The sequence below is a fragment of the Lotus japonicus genome, chromosome 5 (genome assembly GCF_012489685.1).
Source record: "Lotus japonicus ecotype B-129 chromosome 5, LjGifu_v1.2".
Classification (NCBI taxonomy): domain Eukaryota; kingdom Viridiplantae; phylum Streptophyta; class Magnoliopsida; order Fabales; family Fabaceae; genus Lotus; species Lotus japonicus.
In genome coordinates, this window is record NC_080045.1 from 15062329 (window position 1) to 15081321 (window position 18993).

Sequence of the window (18993 nt, forward strand, 5' to 3'; positions counted from 1 at the left end):
AAGAATACATACCGCATTTTAGAATATAGAATGTAAATTTCGTGTACCGCTTATACGTGTTGTAAATTGTAAAATACGGTAGGTATTTTAAATTTTGCATACCACATTTTAGAATGCAGAGAGAACCTAAATAAGAGTGTGACGTGTAATTTAGATTGCCAATGTAATATGATGAATGTTATTACTGAAAAAGGATGGTGACTTTAGACTAAGGGGTGGTAGGGATAGTTTTGCCCTTGAAAAAACAATGTGAAAGAAAGTGGAACACTTGATGTAAACGGCCCATGTGGATGGTGGGGCATCGAAAACTAAAAAACAGAGTACACAAAGTTTTAGCTTTTGATTTCTTAATGACATGTATTATGTATATTCGCAGCTATCAAACATTAAACAAGTGTGCATTATTGGTTCTTCACAAGGGAGGAATTGTTGGTTTTGGACCCATACCTCCAAAAGAAGGAACTTTCCTATATACCTTTCCTTTCTTTTCCTTTCCAACTTCACGGACATTCGACAAATGAAACCCTCCACCAAAGCCTCTACCATTCTTTTTCTTTACTGACACATAAATAAATAATTATACTAACAAGATTCCGAAGAGGGGATAAATTGTTTCAAAAGAAATAAAAAATGCTGGCCAAATATTGAGTATGTACCAATTTTTAGGGGGAAAGGAAGTAATGATTATGAGCCAAAAGGAGCTCTATGAGGAATCCCTTTCCTTCTCCTTGCATTTGAAGCAGGTGGAGGAGGCGTGTCAGGGTACATGTCTTCTTGTGATCCTTCACGCAATTCTTCTTCATGCTGTCTTGAAGAGACTGATCTCCTTGACATCCCATCCATTGCCAATGCCTCCTTGTTAAAGCTTGCATCCCCATTTCTTTTTATTCCCACAAGCTAATTCAATCATTGCCAGCAGAATAATTAGTAACTATATATAAAAATAGACCAATCATATATTGATTATTTTATATGCATTATGATATGTTCCTATCTGTTATCAAGTAATTATCAGTACTAACATTGTCATGGTCATTAAAATGTACTAAAATGGCAATGTATATGCTAGGTAGACATACCCATGATGATTGATACCCAAAGAGTGCAAACATCTAACAGACATACAATGTGAGAAAGAAAGAGATGAAAGAGAAGTAATTGATGTAATATATGATAGAAGAGGGAGCTAGAAACAAAAATGAGATATCTACATTCTACACTGTTTGTATGCCTGAGTATCATATCATCAGTAAAATATAATTAATATGTTGATTGGCTTTCTGATGTAGGTGATGATGAACAGGCGGTGGGGGTTATACCCATATGATGAGGGTGATTTGAGCTGTTTATTAATCAAATTCTGACAATGATATGAACAATGTTGAGAGGGGGATTAATTAAATAATCAGAAATAGCTAGCTCACCTTGCATCCCAAAGAACAGAAACGAAATGGATCCAAGAGGGTTCTACCACAAATCTCACAGATGTGAGATACTCCTTTCCCAGACTTTGGTTGAGGCCTCTCATTGAGAAACAGAACTCTAGCACTGTTGATCACATAAGTCTGCACTCCACTAATGTCCAACACCTTGTCAATTTCCCCCACCCTCACCACATTGTGATAAGAAGATCTCCTTATCTAACCAATAACAACACAAAAATAAAGATCTTATGAAACAAATTCCAATCACAAAAATCAGCATCATTGTTCAAATGCTTTTAACAACATCTACCTGAATGACATGGTGATCCTTGTGCCTTGAGGAACGGCAGTAAAAGCAAAAGGCATCACCATTGCAGTCCAAGCAAAACATGTTGCATTCGCTCCTCGCCGCGTCTCCATGAATGCGACAGACATTGAAGAAAGGTGTTTTAAGCAATGGTTTGAGCCATGGAGGCACCAACATTGTGTCCTGCTCTGAATCCATAACATTCAATTCATATCATATTAAAAATATAACATATATACGTGACAAATTGAATTGACAATGTAATGCTTTGAGTGAAAATTGGGATATGGATTCTAAAGAGTGAAGACTATAATGGTGGAATCACAGAGAGGGTGAGAGAGTAAACAGGGTTTCAATTCAACAACTATGAATTGAACAAGACACAAGAAGAAGAAGGTGAGACTATAATGTATGGGGACAAGGGGGGTGAATAAAGAATTGGAGGGTTGAGATTGAAGTGGTGGCTGAGGAAGGATGTGAGCCGTTGGATGAAAAGAGAAGTTCTTGGCGCTTACGCTACTTTGGATCTTGTTAGCGTCGCGGCAGAACAAGGTTGAGTGTGAGTCGGCTATCTATCACACCTCGTGTATAGCTGTATCTCCCAAATTCATCCACGATCAGGGAATCGTTTGTCCATGTGGCGTGTTCTCCACGGTTCATCTTGTTTTGGTGGGGCCCACTTCCGATGTTGTGGAATCCATTAGTCTAGAGATATATGTAAAAAGAATTTAATTATAATGATGATGTAACCTTAGCTTTATTTTATTTAAATACAAGGAGTATGTAATCCAATCAACCTTTATTGGTACAGCTCATAAATAAAAATAAAAGATGGGAAGTTCTGAACTAAGGCCTCATAGAGGAGATGCTCAAATTATCGATCAAGAGGAGAAAAAAGTTCATACCCTCCGAAGGGTTTTTAGGTCATGATGATCTCCATATTTTAGCAAAAAGTTTGCCCTCGCATTACTCTCTCAAAGTGTGGAGAAACTCAATGAGTCAAGCTCTACCCAAAAGTTCTTTGATATCTCAAACAAGAAAAGCATACGAATGTCTCGGGGAAGACACTGACTTTACCAACGTCACCGCAGCTAGAGAGTATGATTGACACTCCACAACGTGGTACCTGCGGTTCTAAGCAAGAGATAAATCATGAAAAATGGCAAGCAATTCTAAATGAAGAATACGAGACTCATCTAGGAAACTAAAGAAAGCACCCAACCACTGCCCATAATCACATTTGAAACAACCACCAAAACCTCCCCGACGAGGATTGCCGCAAACACTTCCATCAACATTCAACACGAGGTAGTTAGCCAAGGTAGGCAACCAATTGACTAGCCGAGAGTTCCGTTGGTGAGTGTCCAAGGAGGTCGCGAACCCCTGCTAATATCAAAAACTATGACAACAATGTTAGAAGCAATTTACTGATTAGCCATCTGATTATTTTCCATGCACACTACATTTCTAGTCTGTCACACCCACCATCATGTGGCAATCGCACCAAGGCTTAAGTCTTGCAGCAACCCTGCAACCATATGAACGGATCTAACACGAGAAAGGGGGGGCCTTGGTGTCAAAACCCATGCGCCGCCAGATATACCGGGCTTGGGGGGAATTCAAAAGGTTGTGCAACAAAAATTCAGGACCACCGTTGCAGATGGCGCAAGATTCAGAGGCAGTCATATCATGCTTGAAACGACAAGCATTGGTTGGAAGAGCATCAAAGGAAGCCAGCCATATGAGGATAATACATTTAAAAGGAAATTTCAAGTTCCAAATCCACCGCCAGCACACCTTAGGGCTCCGGGGATCCTCCTCTTCCAACGCTCTAAGTTGGATGAGCCATGCGTATCCCCGTTGTAATTGTACACTCCCAAGAGACAAGATCTTTCCACCTGAGATCATCATGAACCTGATCATTCATTCTCGTATGAAAGCTATGAATAATATTTCCAACTAACTCTGAAAGCAGAGACCACAACCGAGAAGCCTCCAAGACCCACCATCCCAACATTTCTTATATGAAGAGATGAGTCATGAATATGAACGTAAGGAATAGTCTGGAACAATGGAACCTAAGTACACCAAGGGACATACCAGAAAGGAGAGAGATTGTCACCAATCTTGAACTCCAAGCTAGACCAAAGGATGTTTTGAGCTTTCATGAAAGCCTGCCAAAATGAAGAGCATATTCTCTCTTCAGAAGCCAAGAACGAGGCATCAGGAAAGTGGTTAGCTTTAATGAGGCGAAGCCAAGGTCTATCCGCATAAGAGATAAGCTGACAGACAGATACGTTTACCAAGCAAGGCCACATTATGATCTCTAGCTTACCTCAAGCCAAGCCTACCCAAATGATAGGGGGGTGTTACATGATCCCAACCAACAAGATGAAAACCTTTGTAATTCCTATCCTTCCACATGAAATTTATAGTACAATCCAGCCTATCACGCACTCCCTGCGGAATCCACACCTGGTTCATGTAGTACGCAAGCATGGCAAAAAGAACTGATTGAGTATTAGGGTCAGTCTTGACATTTTGGAGGCCTTGGGCAAATAATAAAAATGGACCCTTAATAATTTTTTTTAAGGAACATTATCTATTTAAATTATTTAGTAAATTAGGGTAGTTTTTTGAGAAAAGGCAACGGACGTGTGCCCCAGTCAAAAAACCGTGGCCAAAAATCTAAAAAGGCAACGGTTTCTAAGCTGTTGCATAAAAACTTTAGGCCACACTTTAGGAAGCAACTCAAGACAAAGCTGGAGAGTGGAGAATCAGGCTATAAGGTGCATCTTCTTCGGTTATGATCAGCAGAAGAAAAGGCAACAGTTTCAAAGCTGTTGCATAAAAACGTTAGGCCACACTTTAGAAACCGTAGCCTTTGAGAATTTTTTTTTTGAGGCCCCTTTTTTTTGGAGGCCCTGGGCGGTGGGCCTGCTTGCACAGGCCCAGGGCCGGCCCTGTTGAGTATTGATGAAAAGATTGCATTTTCAATCTATCAGTCTAGAAGTAATTATATGTTTAATTTAAATTAGATCATTTTTTATCTTTTTGTGAAATAACGTCATACTCTATTTTATTATGTTTTCCTCTTATAATAAAAAAAGGTGCTTGCTGTGGGACCTTAAGCCAACTTAAAGTGTGGTACCCAAAATGAGTTCGTTCGATAATAAAGACTCAATATACCGATTCAAAGTTTGATTTTATTCTATCGTATTAATGCAGCGTTGCATTCTTAGGGACGTGAGATTTGCGAGTTATGTTTTCTGAGCTTTATTCATCCACCAACCATGGTCATTTTACGCGCATCTCCATCACCATCATTCGTTTCCACCACACATTTATTTTTCATTAAAATATGAATTTCATAAGATAAATTTAATTGATAAGTAAAGTAAAATCTAAAGGTGTAGTATTTACCTTGAATAACATGATAATAATCTATTAAATTACTCAATACGGGTACCATACCCAAAAAAAAATTCAAGGTACCACAGAATTTACCATAAAAAAATACTCTACATTATTATAAAAGTATATCATTCTTATAACACATATCATAAACTTTTTTATGTAAAATTAAATCAAATTAAAACTATTCTTAAGTAATTTATCAAGAATAACTGTTTTTTTTTATTTATTTCAATAATCAAACATCTTTTTCCCCATAGGGTTGTAGAAGCTTTGATTGTAGACTTTGCTTTATATGATTAATATATGATGTGCTTTTCCTAAAAAAAAATCAAATATCTTTTTTCAATTTAACTCTTCATATGGTTATACAAGTACATTGTATGGGATCATTTTTTGAGTTTATCAATAATTTTCACGAGAGACAATTTTGTTCGAGCACGAAACATTCACCATTTATATGAGATACTATTTTTTTTATGGATATGTGCATATTTTAAATTATTTCCTCCTTTTATCACATTAAAATCAGTTCATTAACCTTAAAATTCAAAACATATATATAAAAAATAGTATGGTATAAATAATTTGCAATTAAAAATAAAAATATGTACATATTATTTGAGGTAGTTTTGACTTTTTTTTATGAATTTTTGCTTATTTTAAAACATTCTACGATATAAATAATTAGAAATTAAAATATAAAATATGAACTTATTTAAGACTTGCTTAAGAAGTATCACATAAAAGACTCAAAAGATGAGTACTCAAAGACTTGCTTAAGAAGTATCACATGAAAGACTCAAAAGATGACCACCAACCAGGAAGGTGCACATATCTTTAGGAAGCGCAACCATTAGGCCAAGCGTAACCACTCCCACCTTGAACCTTCAAATCACTGCTGCAGACAACCACTTACTCTACCTCTCCCCCCTATTATTCTAGTAATGGTCTTGGAGCTAAGGCTCATGTACTAGCAAATGTCAATCCACGCCTTAAGGAGAATCAAGATAGGTCCCTTGAAAATAAGGTTTGTCAAATTGACAAAATTAGTTTTTTTTTCTGATAGAAAAAGATTTATTGAATTAACAGACGTCAAGATACACGTCTTCTTGACAAAGGAAAAAGACCAAAATCGACATACCTAAAGGTAGTCGCCACCCAAAACAAAACCACCTAAAACAAACAACCCTAAAATCAATCTGAACAAAAGGCCTAGAACTGCAAATCTCTTAGACGGGATGCGGCCAACATCTCACCAACCCAGCTGCCAACAACAAACAAAAAAAGAGAGAAAAAAAACCGACAAGCCTAGATTACAAATTGTTGAAGCCTCAAAATAATCAATGCCTCAAATGACCCGCTTCCACATAGTAGAAGAAAAAAATGTATTGTCATCGGTGGATAACACACGAAACATCACCAGGGAAACAAACAAGAAAATCCCCACCAAACTAACACGATAAAAGGAAGAGCAAATCGTTGGGATTAGAAAGCAACCGAGCTAATCTATGCCAAGGCTTGGGATACAAGAGGTGCAACTAAACATGATCCTATCAGTTGCATCGCACCGAAAGAAGAAGAGGAGGAGGTGCAGAAGTGGCGAGGAAAGCACAATAAAGTTAGCAACAACACCTAGAAACAGGGAAGAGAAAAAAACCCACCAATTTGCTCCATCCCTGACAACGTCCCAAACGGAGCTAAACCTCTTTGCTTTCCCTGACAACACAACACACATACCACACCAAGCAAAAAGAACACTTCATCGTCGTCGCCATCATAATAGACCATTGCTCCCTACAACCACGAGCTTGACCTTAACCCTCTAGCTCTGCAATGTAACCCACCCCTAGAGGAAGCTCCTCATGCAAGCAGCAACTGCCAAAAAGAGTAACAACAACATAGGATCCTGTTGGGGAAATCAATACGAAGCAATTGCGACACAACGGACCGACAATGTCATCTTCATCTTTAGCATCCCCATCAGCATCACCTTCGCCCTACACGATAATTTGGCTGTCGCGCCCAAGCACACTAGTAGCAGCCAACACGGCTAGCCGCCGCAAAACAATCCATGGCCATCAAAACCATAGCAAAGAGCAGCGCCATTTCTGAAAGGTTTCTCCATATTAAGTTTTTTACGTCGTAACTCAAAACCCATGAATTACCGCTAAGCCAATTGGTAATGTTATTTAGCATTAGAACTTGTTATTTTATTTGAATAAGTTTGACCAAATGGTGGTTCATCCAAGAATCTAGACAAAGGCGTGCTGCACTCACAAGAGAAAATAACCCTAAAAAATTCAAATTCAAAGCTACCTTAATATGATTACAAAAATATTTATGAAGGCCAAACCTAATAAAATAAACTAACAACTTACCTAAAAACTTGTTCAAATAAAATAAGTTATAATGCTAAATAACAAATAAAAATAATTTAGGTCATCAGAGTTCTGTGAGAATTCTGGTTCAGCCTTTACCCTATTTAGCACAAGCCTTACTGGCATTAACTCAACAGTCTGAAAATCATTCTATAACCAAATGACTTCCGTCCAAAAATCAGCTAAACTGTTCCACACCCACTAGACCACAAAGGAGCATGTGTGCCATTTCTGGTCTAATGCGTTCCAAAAAAATGGATCCTCAATAGTGGAGCCCCCTGTCCCTGTCATATATGATTTTCATTGAATAATTTAAAAAAATTAAACATATCTCCATTAGATTTCCACACGGGAGTCAAGTGATCAGATTGGAACCATATTCTTCTTTGAATACCTGCACTTGATTAATGTGTTATACTTACCTACCTTTACTTTTAATCTGATTTCTTTTATTTAAACTCACTTAGTCACTGTCTTGTACACTTACCTTTTCAAATTCCACTGGCCAAGTACAGGATCTACCTGCACACTATGAGAATGATTGCTGTACCTGAACTCAAAGGAGGTGAATATGAAATGAAGACACAAGAAGTACCAGTCTCAACATTTAACTCAGTACTGTCCTTAAATCAACCACATTCTGTAAACCATTTTTGTACATATGATGAGAATCTTCAGGCACACAAGGCACCTTCTCATGACAAACTCCTTTCTGTGAAGAAATACTACCCATGTTTTGATTGTAATAAAACATCAGATCCTTGTGACATTTGTGAAGTGGCATAGTAGAAATGGTTGCCATTTCCTATAATCTAATGAAATATTTGATATGATTCACCTTGATAATGGGGTCTCCTCTCACCGAGGATTTGGCATGACCGTCCTTTTGGAAAATGACCATTTTTCATCTTCTACACAGTAAATCAACTATTTAAATAACAAAAAATGAGCCTCATTGTTCTTCTAAATAACCTAGCTCTTTCTCCCATTTAAGGCCAAACATTTGTCTACCAAAAGGCACAATGAGGTTATAGCGAAAAACCTGCAAGGAAAACAAAGACATGTGCATCATAAAGATAAAAAACAGACCTCAAGATTTGCAAGGACCAAATTCAGTTTTCCAATTTCTAGTAGACATTACGGGGCAAAAAACAACTTAACTCACCTTATTATTGATTTCCCTTAACTGCGATTTCAAAGCCTCTGAACTCTCAACCCACTTAGAGTGATCTCCACTGCATTTACTTGTCCAAGCTTTCTTCAAGGACATCCTCCATTCAGATATTCTAGATCTTATCTCTTTGTTAAGCTCAACCCACTCTGGCGCACATCCATTCTTTGACAAGATTCTGTATAAGGTGTCTTCAGCCGGATCCGCGTGAGGATTTGTATCAAGCTTAAGAGGCTTGCCTTTCCCAGGCAAGTTCTCAAATTGGCCTTCTTCCATAGAATGCCATATTCTTTGCTCAACAACATTGATCAAGTCGGTTTCTGACCTGTCCAAAACCAAGTCATGTTAAACAACATTGATTAGGAGAAAGCCAACAGAAAGTATTAGAAATTGGGAGGCCTATACTCAACCACAAAAGCTAGCTAAAGGCTATCTATGCTCTATCTCTAGCCAATGTGGAACTTTTAACACACCCCCTCACGTCCAGGACTGAACAACCTGGAACGTGTGATCAACAACAGCGGGTGGCCCAATTATGAGAGGTCTCCAAAACAAACAACAAATGGATTTAGGATAGGCTCTGATACCATATTAGAAATTTGGAGAAAGTCATCAAAAGTATTGGATTCAAAGCCAATTCTACAGTAATATCAACTGTTCCTCTTGTTCACCATGCCTTTCCAGGTTCGCAACTTTATTCACTATCAGTGTTATCAAATATCCGCCATCGCAGCGCCATGGCGATTTTTGGCTTTCCTCCATGGCCGATATCCTGCCATTATTTGTCATGTATGGCGGGATTTTGGCTTCCCACCATCCGCAATAAACAACACCGTTCGGCGTTCACTATAGGAAAATATGGAAACCAATAATACACATACTAACAACGAAACTAATGCCCTTATTTTAAATTTAACACAACCTTACTATTATGGTTTGAAATCCATTCACAACCACAATTGAACATCACAATTGCAATTGCGACCGCAATAGCCGCATATTTTTTTATAATATCAGTGATCAAATCAACATAACAGCAACATAATTTATAAAAAAATTGTATTTATCTTTCTTTTCATTGACATTAAATGGGTAGGGTGACAGTAGATTGGTATATGTGAACAAGAGAATAGATATTAACACAAAATTTTAACATGAAAATGTCTCCTAAAAATTGCAATTTTCCACACAACAGCACTGGTTTACAATCTAGTTCCTGCAAAAACATGAGAAATTCGAAGTTCTTGCTTGTTGTTTCATGTTTACAATTGACTAATGCTAACACAGTAACCTGGGAAGTTATGAACAGAAATTTCTATAATTCCACATATTCACTATCGATTTGAACGTAGGAAACAGGAATTGATTGGAAGAAGAAGAGAGACAATGATACCTGACATTGTTGCGCTGACCACGTAGCTCAGGGGGAAGATTACGGTCGTGAACGGCGTCGATGACGGCTGAGAGGCGATCGACGAGTTTCTTCTTCCCCTTACCGGAAGAAGCTAACGACGGCGGCGACGAAGACGAAGAGGAGGAGGAGGAACAACATCTAGCGGCGGAAACCAGCGAACCCTGCGAGCGGAAGAAGGAGAGCGAATTACTAGTGGCACATCTCCCAAGACGAAGGCACGTCGCCATGCCCATCACTCACCGCCACCGATTTTTTCTTCCTCCCTCCTCTTCATCAATTTCCCACCATTCTCTTCTTTTATATATATTTAATTTAATTTGGAAATGTAAAAAAATTCATTTTTAATCAAATATATATATATATATATATATAATATTAATTGAGTATGATAAAAGGTCATGGATGATATTTTATCTGTTAAATCAGTTTTTTTTTTTTTTACAAAAATCAATTTTTTTGGAAGTCAGTTTTTTTTAAATTAGTTTTGGTATATTTTTTTTTGTGCATCGGAAAATTTACAAGCAAGCTAAATTAAGAGACAACAGGGAGTCTTTCGGCAGCAAAACTTCAAGCTCCGAGGAAGGGGAATTGACTACCATTACACCTGGGGTAGACATCGACAAAGCTCTATGGGCAAGCCAATCCGCTGACGCGTTTCCCTCACGATTAATCCAGCAGAGTTTGACCTGTCAGACTCTAGACAGCAAGTCACGGATTTCACGTAGAAAGGACGCATTAATATGGTACCTCCAATTTTCAGGCCTCTCAAGAATTGTGACAAGATCCAAGCAATCGCTCTCACACTAGACCTGTCGGTGACGCTTGTTGCACGCAAACACTTGCTTATCCAAAAAAAAATCCCTTGTGTACTTTATGTAAAATATAATTAATTAATATATATTCATAATTTAGGAACTCTTTTTTATAATTTTATATTAAAAACTAAAAATTTATCTATCAACTGACCAAAAAGGTATTCTACCCAATTTAAATTAGTTTGATTTTGATATTTGACTTCTTTATTTTTCTTGTGTTTGTAGAATTGTTCATTTATTTACACTTACAAAGTTACAATACATCAAAATATATGTAAATTTACTAAAATAGATCTTGTAATTTAATTTATTAGTTGGATTGAACTATAGCTATATTAGTGTCGAGCAGAACTAGCAACACACTTGTCAAAAGATACATTCTAATGGGAATGGATCATCTGACATTACGTTTTGCTCATATTTTCTCATGTTGAAATCTTGTTTTCTATTTTTCTCTTCATAAATACTTTGAGGTCTCACCCATAACCAATTAACACATATATAAAGAGAGACATAGATAACAATTTTTAAAATGAGAAAAATTTGACATGAGATGATGTATTCCTCATTCTAACAAATTCATTGTGATTGGTTTATTCTTTTATCTCATTCTCTGTTTTTTTTTCTCAACAAAAAATTAAATGCAGTCAAGTGCAAATTTGTCAGACTGGAGATAGGGAGAGTCTACATAGACTCATTTTAGGGAGATAAACTCATTTCACCGAGTTAACTCGTAGACTCGTAAGAGTCTAAAACTAAGTAAAACTAAATAAAATATGTCATGGTGTAGTAGGAACACATACTACAACCATCAAGGAGACATTAACTAAATAAATTCAATATTCAACTTCATAATAAAGCATAGTTCAGTAGAAATGTAAAAGAATTAAATGAATGAACAATGAATTGAAAATAGATACAAATTGAAGAAGTGAGAAACAAATAATTGAAATCAAATGAATGAAATGAAACAATGAATTAAGTTCCGAAACTAATAGTGAGTTTGGCTAAAAAAATTCCTTGATTCACATATAACTAAATCATGTGGAAATTTCAGGGCATAAAATCCGAATCCAACTGCTTTTACTAATTTTATTTTTAAAAAACCACAAATTACCAATTTAATTCGGGGATTTAGTGCAAAATTTAATTTCCTCCTTAACTAATTAACTCGATGTAAACTCCCGAGTTTGTACCGAGTTTGACACGAATTTGCTCGAGTCAAGCAAATTTTGAGTTTACCTGCGACTGCGAGTTAACTTGTTTTTGGCACCTAGAAACGTAAATTCGGGCGAGTTAAAGAGTTGCCTCGCGAGTTTGACAACACCGGTCAAGTGGCGTGGAATGATAACATTTTCTACTAAGATAGATATAACTTATTAAAGTGACAATGCTAACTATGTGGAGGGAGGACCAAAGAAGAAATTAGTAAGGAGATAAGATTTGCGCTTGCATCATTATACATCCACATACAAGTTAAATGTCTGCAAACCTAATAAAAGGATCAAAACTGACAACATAGAAAAAAGAGAATGAACCTCAACTTATACCCCGCCAAAGAATCTACATCACTCGCCCAAGGACACATTTGCTCTATTCCCCCACAATATAGGTATTGGGAACTTCACATTCTAACTCCCATCTAGGGGCAGCAGACTCCAGAATTCACACCTCGGGGCCTAACATTTTGATCACACGACCACAAGGAATTTTCTATGTTCAAGATCATCCATAGACTTACAATGTTATTATATGTAATAAAAAATCCTTGTAAAATATCAAAGAGGAAAATCCACCAAGATAACATTAAAAACCAAGACTGAACAGGAACTCTCCACCCAAAAATTTAAACCATGATAGCATGTGTCCATGTGAAATAATTCAAGCATTTGATACCATGATACCAATCCTTGGCCATCATTGCAAATTCAAGAGCAAAAAACGAAGTAATCAACACCCTTTAACTTATTGACTTCTTCATATCAAACCAGCTTCCTTGAGACATGCTTTAAAGTCTTCAGTGCTCTTTTCTCGCACCTGCATCCCAAGTAACATTAACAAATGAATTTAAGATGCACATGTTAACAACACTTTCAACGAGCATAGAAAATCAATTGAAATTTGCAGAATTGATGTTTTGTATCATGCTGTATTGGAGGGAAAACCGAAAGAGTAATGTAAGTGTTAGAGTTGGTTTTCCCCTAACAGCCAAACAAAAGGAAACAGGAGTAAAGAGGGTAATATTTCTGGAATTTTCTGAATATTATTTAAAATTAAATAAAAGACACAAAGAAGGATTTCCTTCTTTTACAAAAGGAACCCCTTCACAAGGTAAAAACCTTACTAGCTCAATAATCAAATTCCTACTTAAACTAATGAGAGGCCTCTTGTTTATAATAAAATAATCCTAATAGAGAGACTTAACCCATTAGAAATAAAAGATACTCTACTCATAATCTAAAAGATAACCAAATCAAAATAAAAGATCAATGCCTAAACAAAATAAAAACCTCTTAAAATAAGCTAAACCTAGATATTTAGAATCCTAACAGTAAGTTAATTCTCCTTGGTTACCCAGCTGTTAGGGGTATTTGGTACTTCATTACCATTTACCACACCACGTTGAGGTTAGAAAATCACATTAAAGTGAACACCCCCATGTAGCTTCTACTACATGTGTTTTGGAGTGTGTGCACAACTCATTTCCAAACACACTACTAGTTAGCTGCACTGGAACTCATTTCCAAACACACTCATTCGTTCATTCCTGTTCTATTGCAATAGTCAAGGTGCAGTCTACATTGCAGCTAATCTCATCTTCCATGAGAGGTCAAACATCTAGATATTGATAGCCATTATGCTACCCACGAACGTCTCAAATCGGGTTCATACAATTGCTTCCTTTATCTACTCAAGATTAAGAGCATGTTTGCACAAGTGTTGAAAAAAACGTGAAAGTCCTTTTTGTTAATGGGACAAACTTGGAGCTTTGGCGTGCATGGGGAAGCGTGTGTTTTCTGTTTTACCCACTTTCAACGTTTAACCAAACACTCTCTAAGTGGTCAACATCTTCCCAATTGTCTCTTATCCCGTTCCATCATTGTGTTGCTTTAAAAGGTAAGCATGGTATTGGTGGGTATTTATCACCATTCTTGAACTTGCTGGGGAGAGGTATGGGAAGAAGAACCAAAAGAGTAATGTTAATAATACTTAGTTAGTTAACTCTCAGTTAGCTACTGAGCTATCATCGTTTAGTTGTTGTATAGCTCTGTCATATAACATATTCGAATAAACTTTCAATCTTATTATAATCACTTCTCCCGCAACAAAAGCTACTTCTAATAGCTTCTACCAGAATCACTTCTGCCCCTAATATGGAAACTTAATGTGTTACCTAACACAAATAATTAGCTTACATTTTCATATATAAGCCACATAATATTTGTCTTTGGGTAGTAATTCAATCAAATTCAGTTTCTCACACATTATTTATCTTATCCAACATCATTAAAATGTTGCATGGAGCATCATAATCGAAGAACCACTATCAAGTAGCATACCTCAGTTACATGGGTGCCGAAATGGTTTTCAATCTTTGACATGATGTTCGCATCCCTTTCATCAGATATCAGGTTAAATACAGCCCCTGCAGAATCAAATGAAACAAGTCAGGAAGAAAAAACAGTTTTGCACTGTTAGCGAAAATATTGTGAATAACTTAATGACGAACAAAATTACAAATCAACTCCATTAAAATAAAAGGAGAAAGCAAAAAATTAAAACTACATTTGAAATAATTGCCTGGGCCAAGAAACACAAATTACCGGGATCAATCAGACCAACAAAGGGTCTGCTTGGTTAAGTGGAAAGTGAAAATTTATTAGAGATAACAAAATCCAGATACATGGTCAATTTATGAATTCTAATTATTAATCTAGACTTTTTTAAGTCCAAAATAACATTAACTTTCCGTTACTCAATATGCTTCAAATATTACTAGCTCCCCATAGTAATAATAGAGCCAAAATCAAATTTTGAACCAATGAAACAAGTTGAGAGCTAAATTTTCCTTTGGAGGAAAATATTACCTACCAAGTTCCAACTACCCGGGGCTCAGGTCTACCCTTATCATTGCAATATAATTGAAAGCATGGCTAAAGCGGGCACATTGATTTGTAAGAGATACATGACCTCTTTACAATGCTAAAGTTCAACTAACCAACTTACATGAGCTACACCATCACCACATAAAAAAGTAACAATAGGAAGCTCACTGATTACAACAATTTTTAACAATAATGGGAACTACATGATAGCAAGAAGACAATTTTCAAAACTTACCCTTACGCCCAAAACGCCCAGCCCTACCAACCCTGTGCAAATACACCTCATAATCAGGCTCGGGTTCACGGGTATACTCAGCAGTGTGTTTCACCGGAAGATCATAGTTGATAACCAAATTAATCTGGACAAATATACAGTGGAAGGATGTAATCACACTGAAAAGCAAGTGAGTAAATACACAAAAAGGGAAGGGACAGAGAGAGGGCAGAACCAATTCAGCACCTGTTGTTGATCAAAGCCGCGGGCAAGAACATCGGTTGATATCAGAACCTGAGTTAACCCATCTCTGAACTCCTTGACAATCTTGTCTCTATCTTCATTATTAAGAGCACCTTGTATGGCAGTAACCTCGTAGCCCAAATCAACAAGTGCTTTATGCAACATCTTTGCGCTATTTCTTGTGCGTACAAATATAATAGTTTGCCCCATGTTCTCTCCATTTTCAAATATGTAATCCCGTATCACTTCAATCTTAGAGAGTTCATCAAGACAACGCACTTTATATTGCTTCACTGCATCTAAAGATAGTTCTTCTTTCCTCACAAAAAGTTGATTGTGATCCTTCTTAACTACCTTTGAAACAAAGTTCTTGACTTTATCATTGAAAGTAGCAGAAAACAAAAGAACCTGGAGAATCACAACCCAATCAAAATTCTTAGTAACAAAAAAACACTGAAAAAATCAACTACATCACATTAAAGAAGACACGAGCATTTGAATTACTTGAGGAATAGCCAAACTACGTAAAAAGTTTATTCAAGTGCAAGGAGAAACAGTTATATTTCCCCTCAACGAAAATCCAAACTTAGTTATACTCATTACCGATCATCAAGCAAAAGAAGATTTAATCTTTATAGCTGAAGATTCTAATTCCTAGTTAGACAAAAATGTATTACTGAACAGAATCAGATCACTAGAAAGAAATGAAAGAGCAATGCTCCCAGCCAATTTATGAGTTCCCTTGTCCATTTCTTTTACCCCCAAGCCATAAACCGAAATAGGAAAGTACATGTGGTCCTCATCATGTTTGAATTTCTCCATTTAAAAATTTTCATCGGATCTCTTTGTCTCTTCTCTAACTTCCCTCCTAACTCTTTATACAAGTTATTCCCTGAGGCTCCCTCCAAACGTAATTCTTGGACCTAAGAAAAAAAACTGGCAGGGGCTTTATACAAGTCACTTTCTACAGGGCTTGCGTGATTTAACTTATTTTAATAATATAAAGCATGTTTTTTTAAGTCCTTATATTTTAAGAACTAAATAACATTTTAAGCAAAAAAAACAAGAATAGGGATGGCAATTTCCACATGAATATGGGGATCCTCGTGGGAAGTGGGAACTTCACCGTCACCGCCAACCCCACCCCCCACCCCCCCCCCCCCCCCTCTAGATAGGTATAAGTTTGAGAAACTAATTAAAAGACAAAATCCGCCACTAACATCATATATCCATATGTATGAGCATACTGTCCCTATAAATGAAGAAATATTTGCAGAAAGAAAGTCTAAACAAGTTGCATAAGACTAAACCGACCATAATCTGATATATCAACATTTTAAAAGTGCAGCAGTAATTTGACACAGATATTCATGCAGTTAATCAATGTATAATGAAGATGTGTCTAATTGGCCTTAATCCAAGTCAATGCAAAAACTTCTTGAATGTTGAAATGTCACGCATGCAAGCACAATAAGCAGAAGAGGGTACAACAAACCTGACAGCCAGAATTCAATTTTTCAATTTCTTTCATTATCCTCAAAGAATCATCTTGAAATCCATCCTGCAACACGACAATTAAGAATAATTAAGGAAACTAAACCCCAGCATATTTACAAACCAAAACCTGCTAACAGAAACAATTAAAGGAAAAAAAAAATGCAATAATAATTCACTAAACCACACCAATTCACTTATCCTAATTGACTAATAAATCGGAAGAGTAATAATAAAAATCAGGAAGAATTCAAGAATGATAAGGTCATGTAACAAGCCAAAGAACAGTTCATCCGCAATACTGAATTACCTCAGCAAGCATTTGATCAGCCTCATCAAAAACAAGAATCTTTAACCTCGCCACCCCGAGTTTCTTAAAACTTATCCACTTCTTAATGGTGCCAGGAGTCCCAATGACCACGTGAGCCATAACTGGCGGACGTTTGTTGATCGGAATCACATCCCTGCTGTCCATGGGCACAGCACATTCTGAACTAATCCCAGTATACTTCCCCATCTTTCGCAAAACCTCAATATTCTGCCACACAAACACAACAACAATAAACACCCAAGCAACATCATTCAACACTAACAATTCCCCTTTGATTACCAATCAAAAAGTACGAAAACCCGAAAATAACACATCATGAGACACATTTTCTCCACAAAAAGGAACCCAAAATCACCTGAATAGCTAACTCCCTGGTGGGGCAAATGCAGAGGGCTTGGGGAGCCTGCAACTTGGGATCAACACGACTAAGCATCCCAAGCACAAAACAAGTGGTCTTGCCGGAACCATTATGAGCCTGTGCGATCAAGTCTCTATGTGGAGGGCTCAGGATCATGGGCAAGCTTATGCCTTGGATTTTGCTAGGCTTCTGGAACTTCATCTCCACGTAAAGTCCCTTCACCAGCTCCGGCGAGAGACTCAAGTCTTCAAACGTCGCCGCCGAGGTATACGGAGTGTCGCCGGAGGAAACCTGCACCAAAATTGGACGCACAAACAAAACCCTAAACCGTGAATTTCATTCTCGCCGCCGAGAAAGAGGAAGAAGATTAGGGTGTTACCGCTTGTATATTGGAGTCGTCGGGATCGTCTAACAGCTTGGGTGACTTCTTGGTCTCGTCGATCGCTAATCCGTCGAGGTTGATGGATGAGGTTGCGGTCGACGAGGCACTGGCTTCTTCGTCGGCTTCGTCAGCCCAGCTTTTGTGTGCAGGCGGAGCAGCGGTGGCGGTGGCGACGGTGGGGGAGTCGGTTGCGACGGTGGGGGTGTCGGCGGCGACGGTGGGGGTGGCGGTGGCGGAAGATTCGGCCATGGTAGTAGCAGACGAGAGTGAAAGTAGAAGTGTTCTGAAATTTGCTGTTACAGAGAGAAATAGAGAGAGTAGATGAATTGAAAATATGGAGGGTATCTTATTAAACTTGATTTGCTTGAAAAACAATTAAATGAGTTCTACTAAGTACTTTTATATTTGCAATCCAAACAGACTCTATATTATCTATCAAGATTACAATAATATATTAGCTTGAAATAGACGCTAATGATCAGATTACAACAATATTTTGTCGACACTAGGCGGAATAGTCGCGATAAGTAATTCATTCAAGGAATACAGTCTATCTCAATGAAGATTGGACATAAGCAACCCATTAAGGGATGCAGTTCACCAGACGAAGTAATCCTCGTCTTTCTCGTCTCGAAGAAATCCGAACATAAGCAATCCTTTTAAGGATACCCCCCATGGAATATACACAATAAGTAATTCATTCAAGGAAGCCAATTTATTCACCTCGGCAAAGTTTGGACATAAGCAACCTGTCAAGGAATGAAGTCTCTCATCCAAAGAATTATGCTCATTCATAGAAAGATGGGCTAAAACAACAAGGTACGAGGCATGCGTTAAAGATTTCAAATACTTGAGTTTATTGATAAATTTATAATGCAACTAAGTACATTGACTAACAAAGTAAGGCATTCATTGATTTTGATTAAAGGAAAAATATTG

At 37.3% G+C, this 18993-nt stretch overlaps 3 protein-coding genes across 3 annotated transcripts; all 3 read right to left on the reverse strand.

Moving 5' to 3' along the window:
* Window positions 1-656: 656 nt before the first annotated feature.
* On the reverse strand, window positions 657-2151 carry LOC130720968 (protein RGF1 INDUCIBLE TRANSCRIPTION FACTOR 1-like). Its single transcript, XM_057571683.1, has 3 exons — window positions 1735-2151; window positions 1425-1640; window positions 657-897 (listed from the first exon to the last, which is right to left on the reverse strand). Exons 1-3 carry the CDS (start codon window positions 1927-1929, stop codon window positions 685-687), a joined length of 624 nt encoding a protein of 207 aa, XP_057427666.1. The 5' UTR covers window positions 1930-2151; the 3' UTR covers window positions 657-684.
* Window positions 2152-8103: 5952 nt separating this feature from the next.
* On the reverse strand, window positions 8104-10398 carry LOC130720915 (uncharacterized). The gene is made up of 3 exons (XM_057571624.1): window positions 10091-10398; window positions 8692-9022; window positions 8104-8568 (listed from the first exon to the last, which is right to left on the reverse strand). Exons 1-3 carry the CDS (start codon window positions 10342-10344, stop codon window positions 8479-8481), a joined length of 675 nt encoding a protein of 224 aa, XP_057427607.1. The 5' UTR covers window positions 10345-10398; the 3' UTR covers window positions 8104-8478.
* Window positions 10399-12351: 1953 nt separating this feature from the next.
* LOC130717908 (DEAD-box ATP-dependent RNA helicase 38) lies at window positions 12352-18411 on the reverse strand. The gene is made up of 8 exons (XM_057568309.1): window positions 18052-18411; window positions 17670-17963; window positions 17294-17521; window positions 16985-17050; window positions 15493-15897; window positions 15268-15391; window positions 14487-14572; window positions 12352-12963 (listed from the first exon to the last, which is right to left on the reverse strand). The coding sequence occupies exons 1-8, from the start codon at window positions 18301-18303 to the stop codon at window positions 12904-12906; spliced, it is 1515 nt and encodes a 504-aa protein (XP_057424292.1). The 5' UTR covers window positions 18304-18411; the 3' UTR covers window positions 12352-12903.
* Between the last annotated feature and the right edge of the window lie 582 nt (window positions 18412-18993).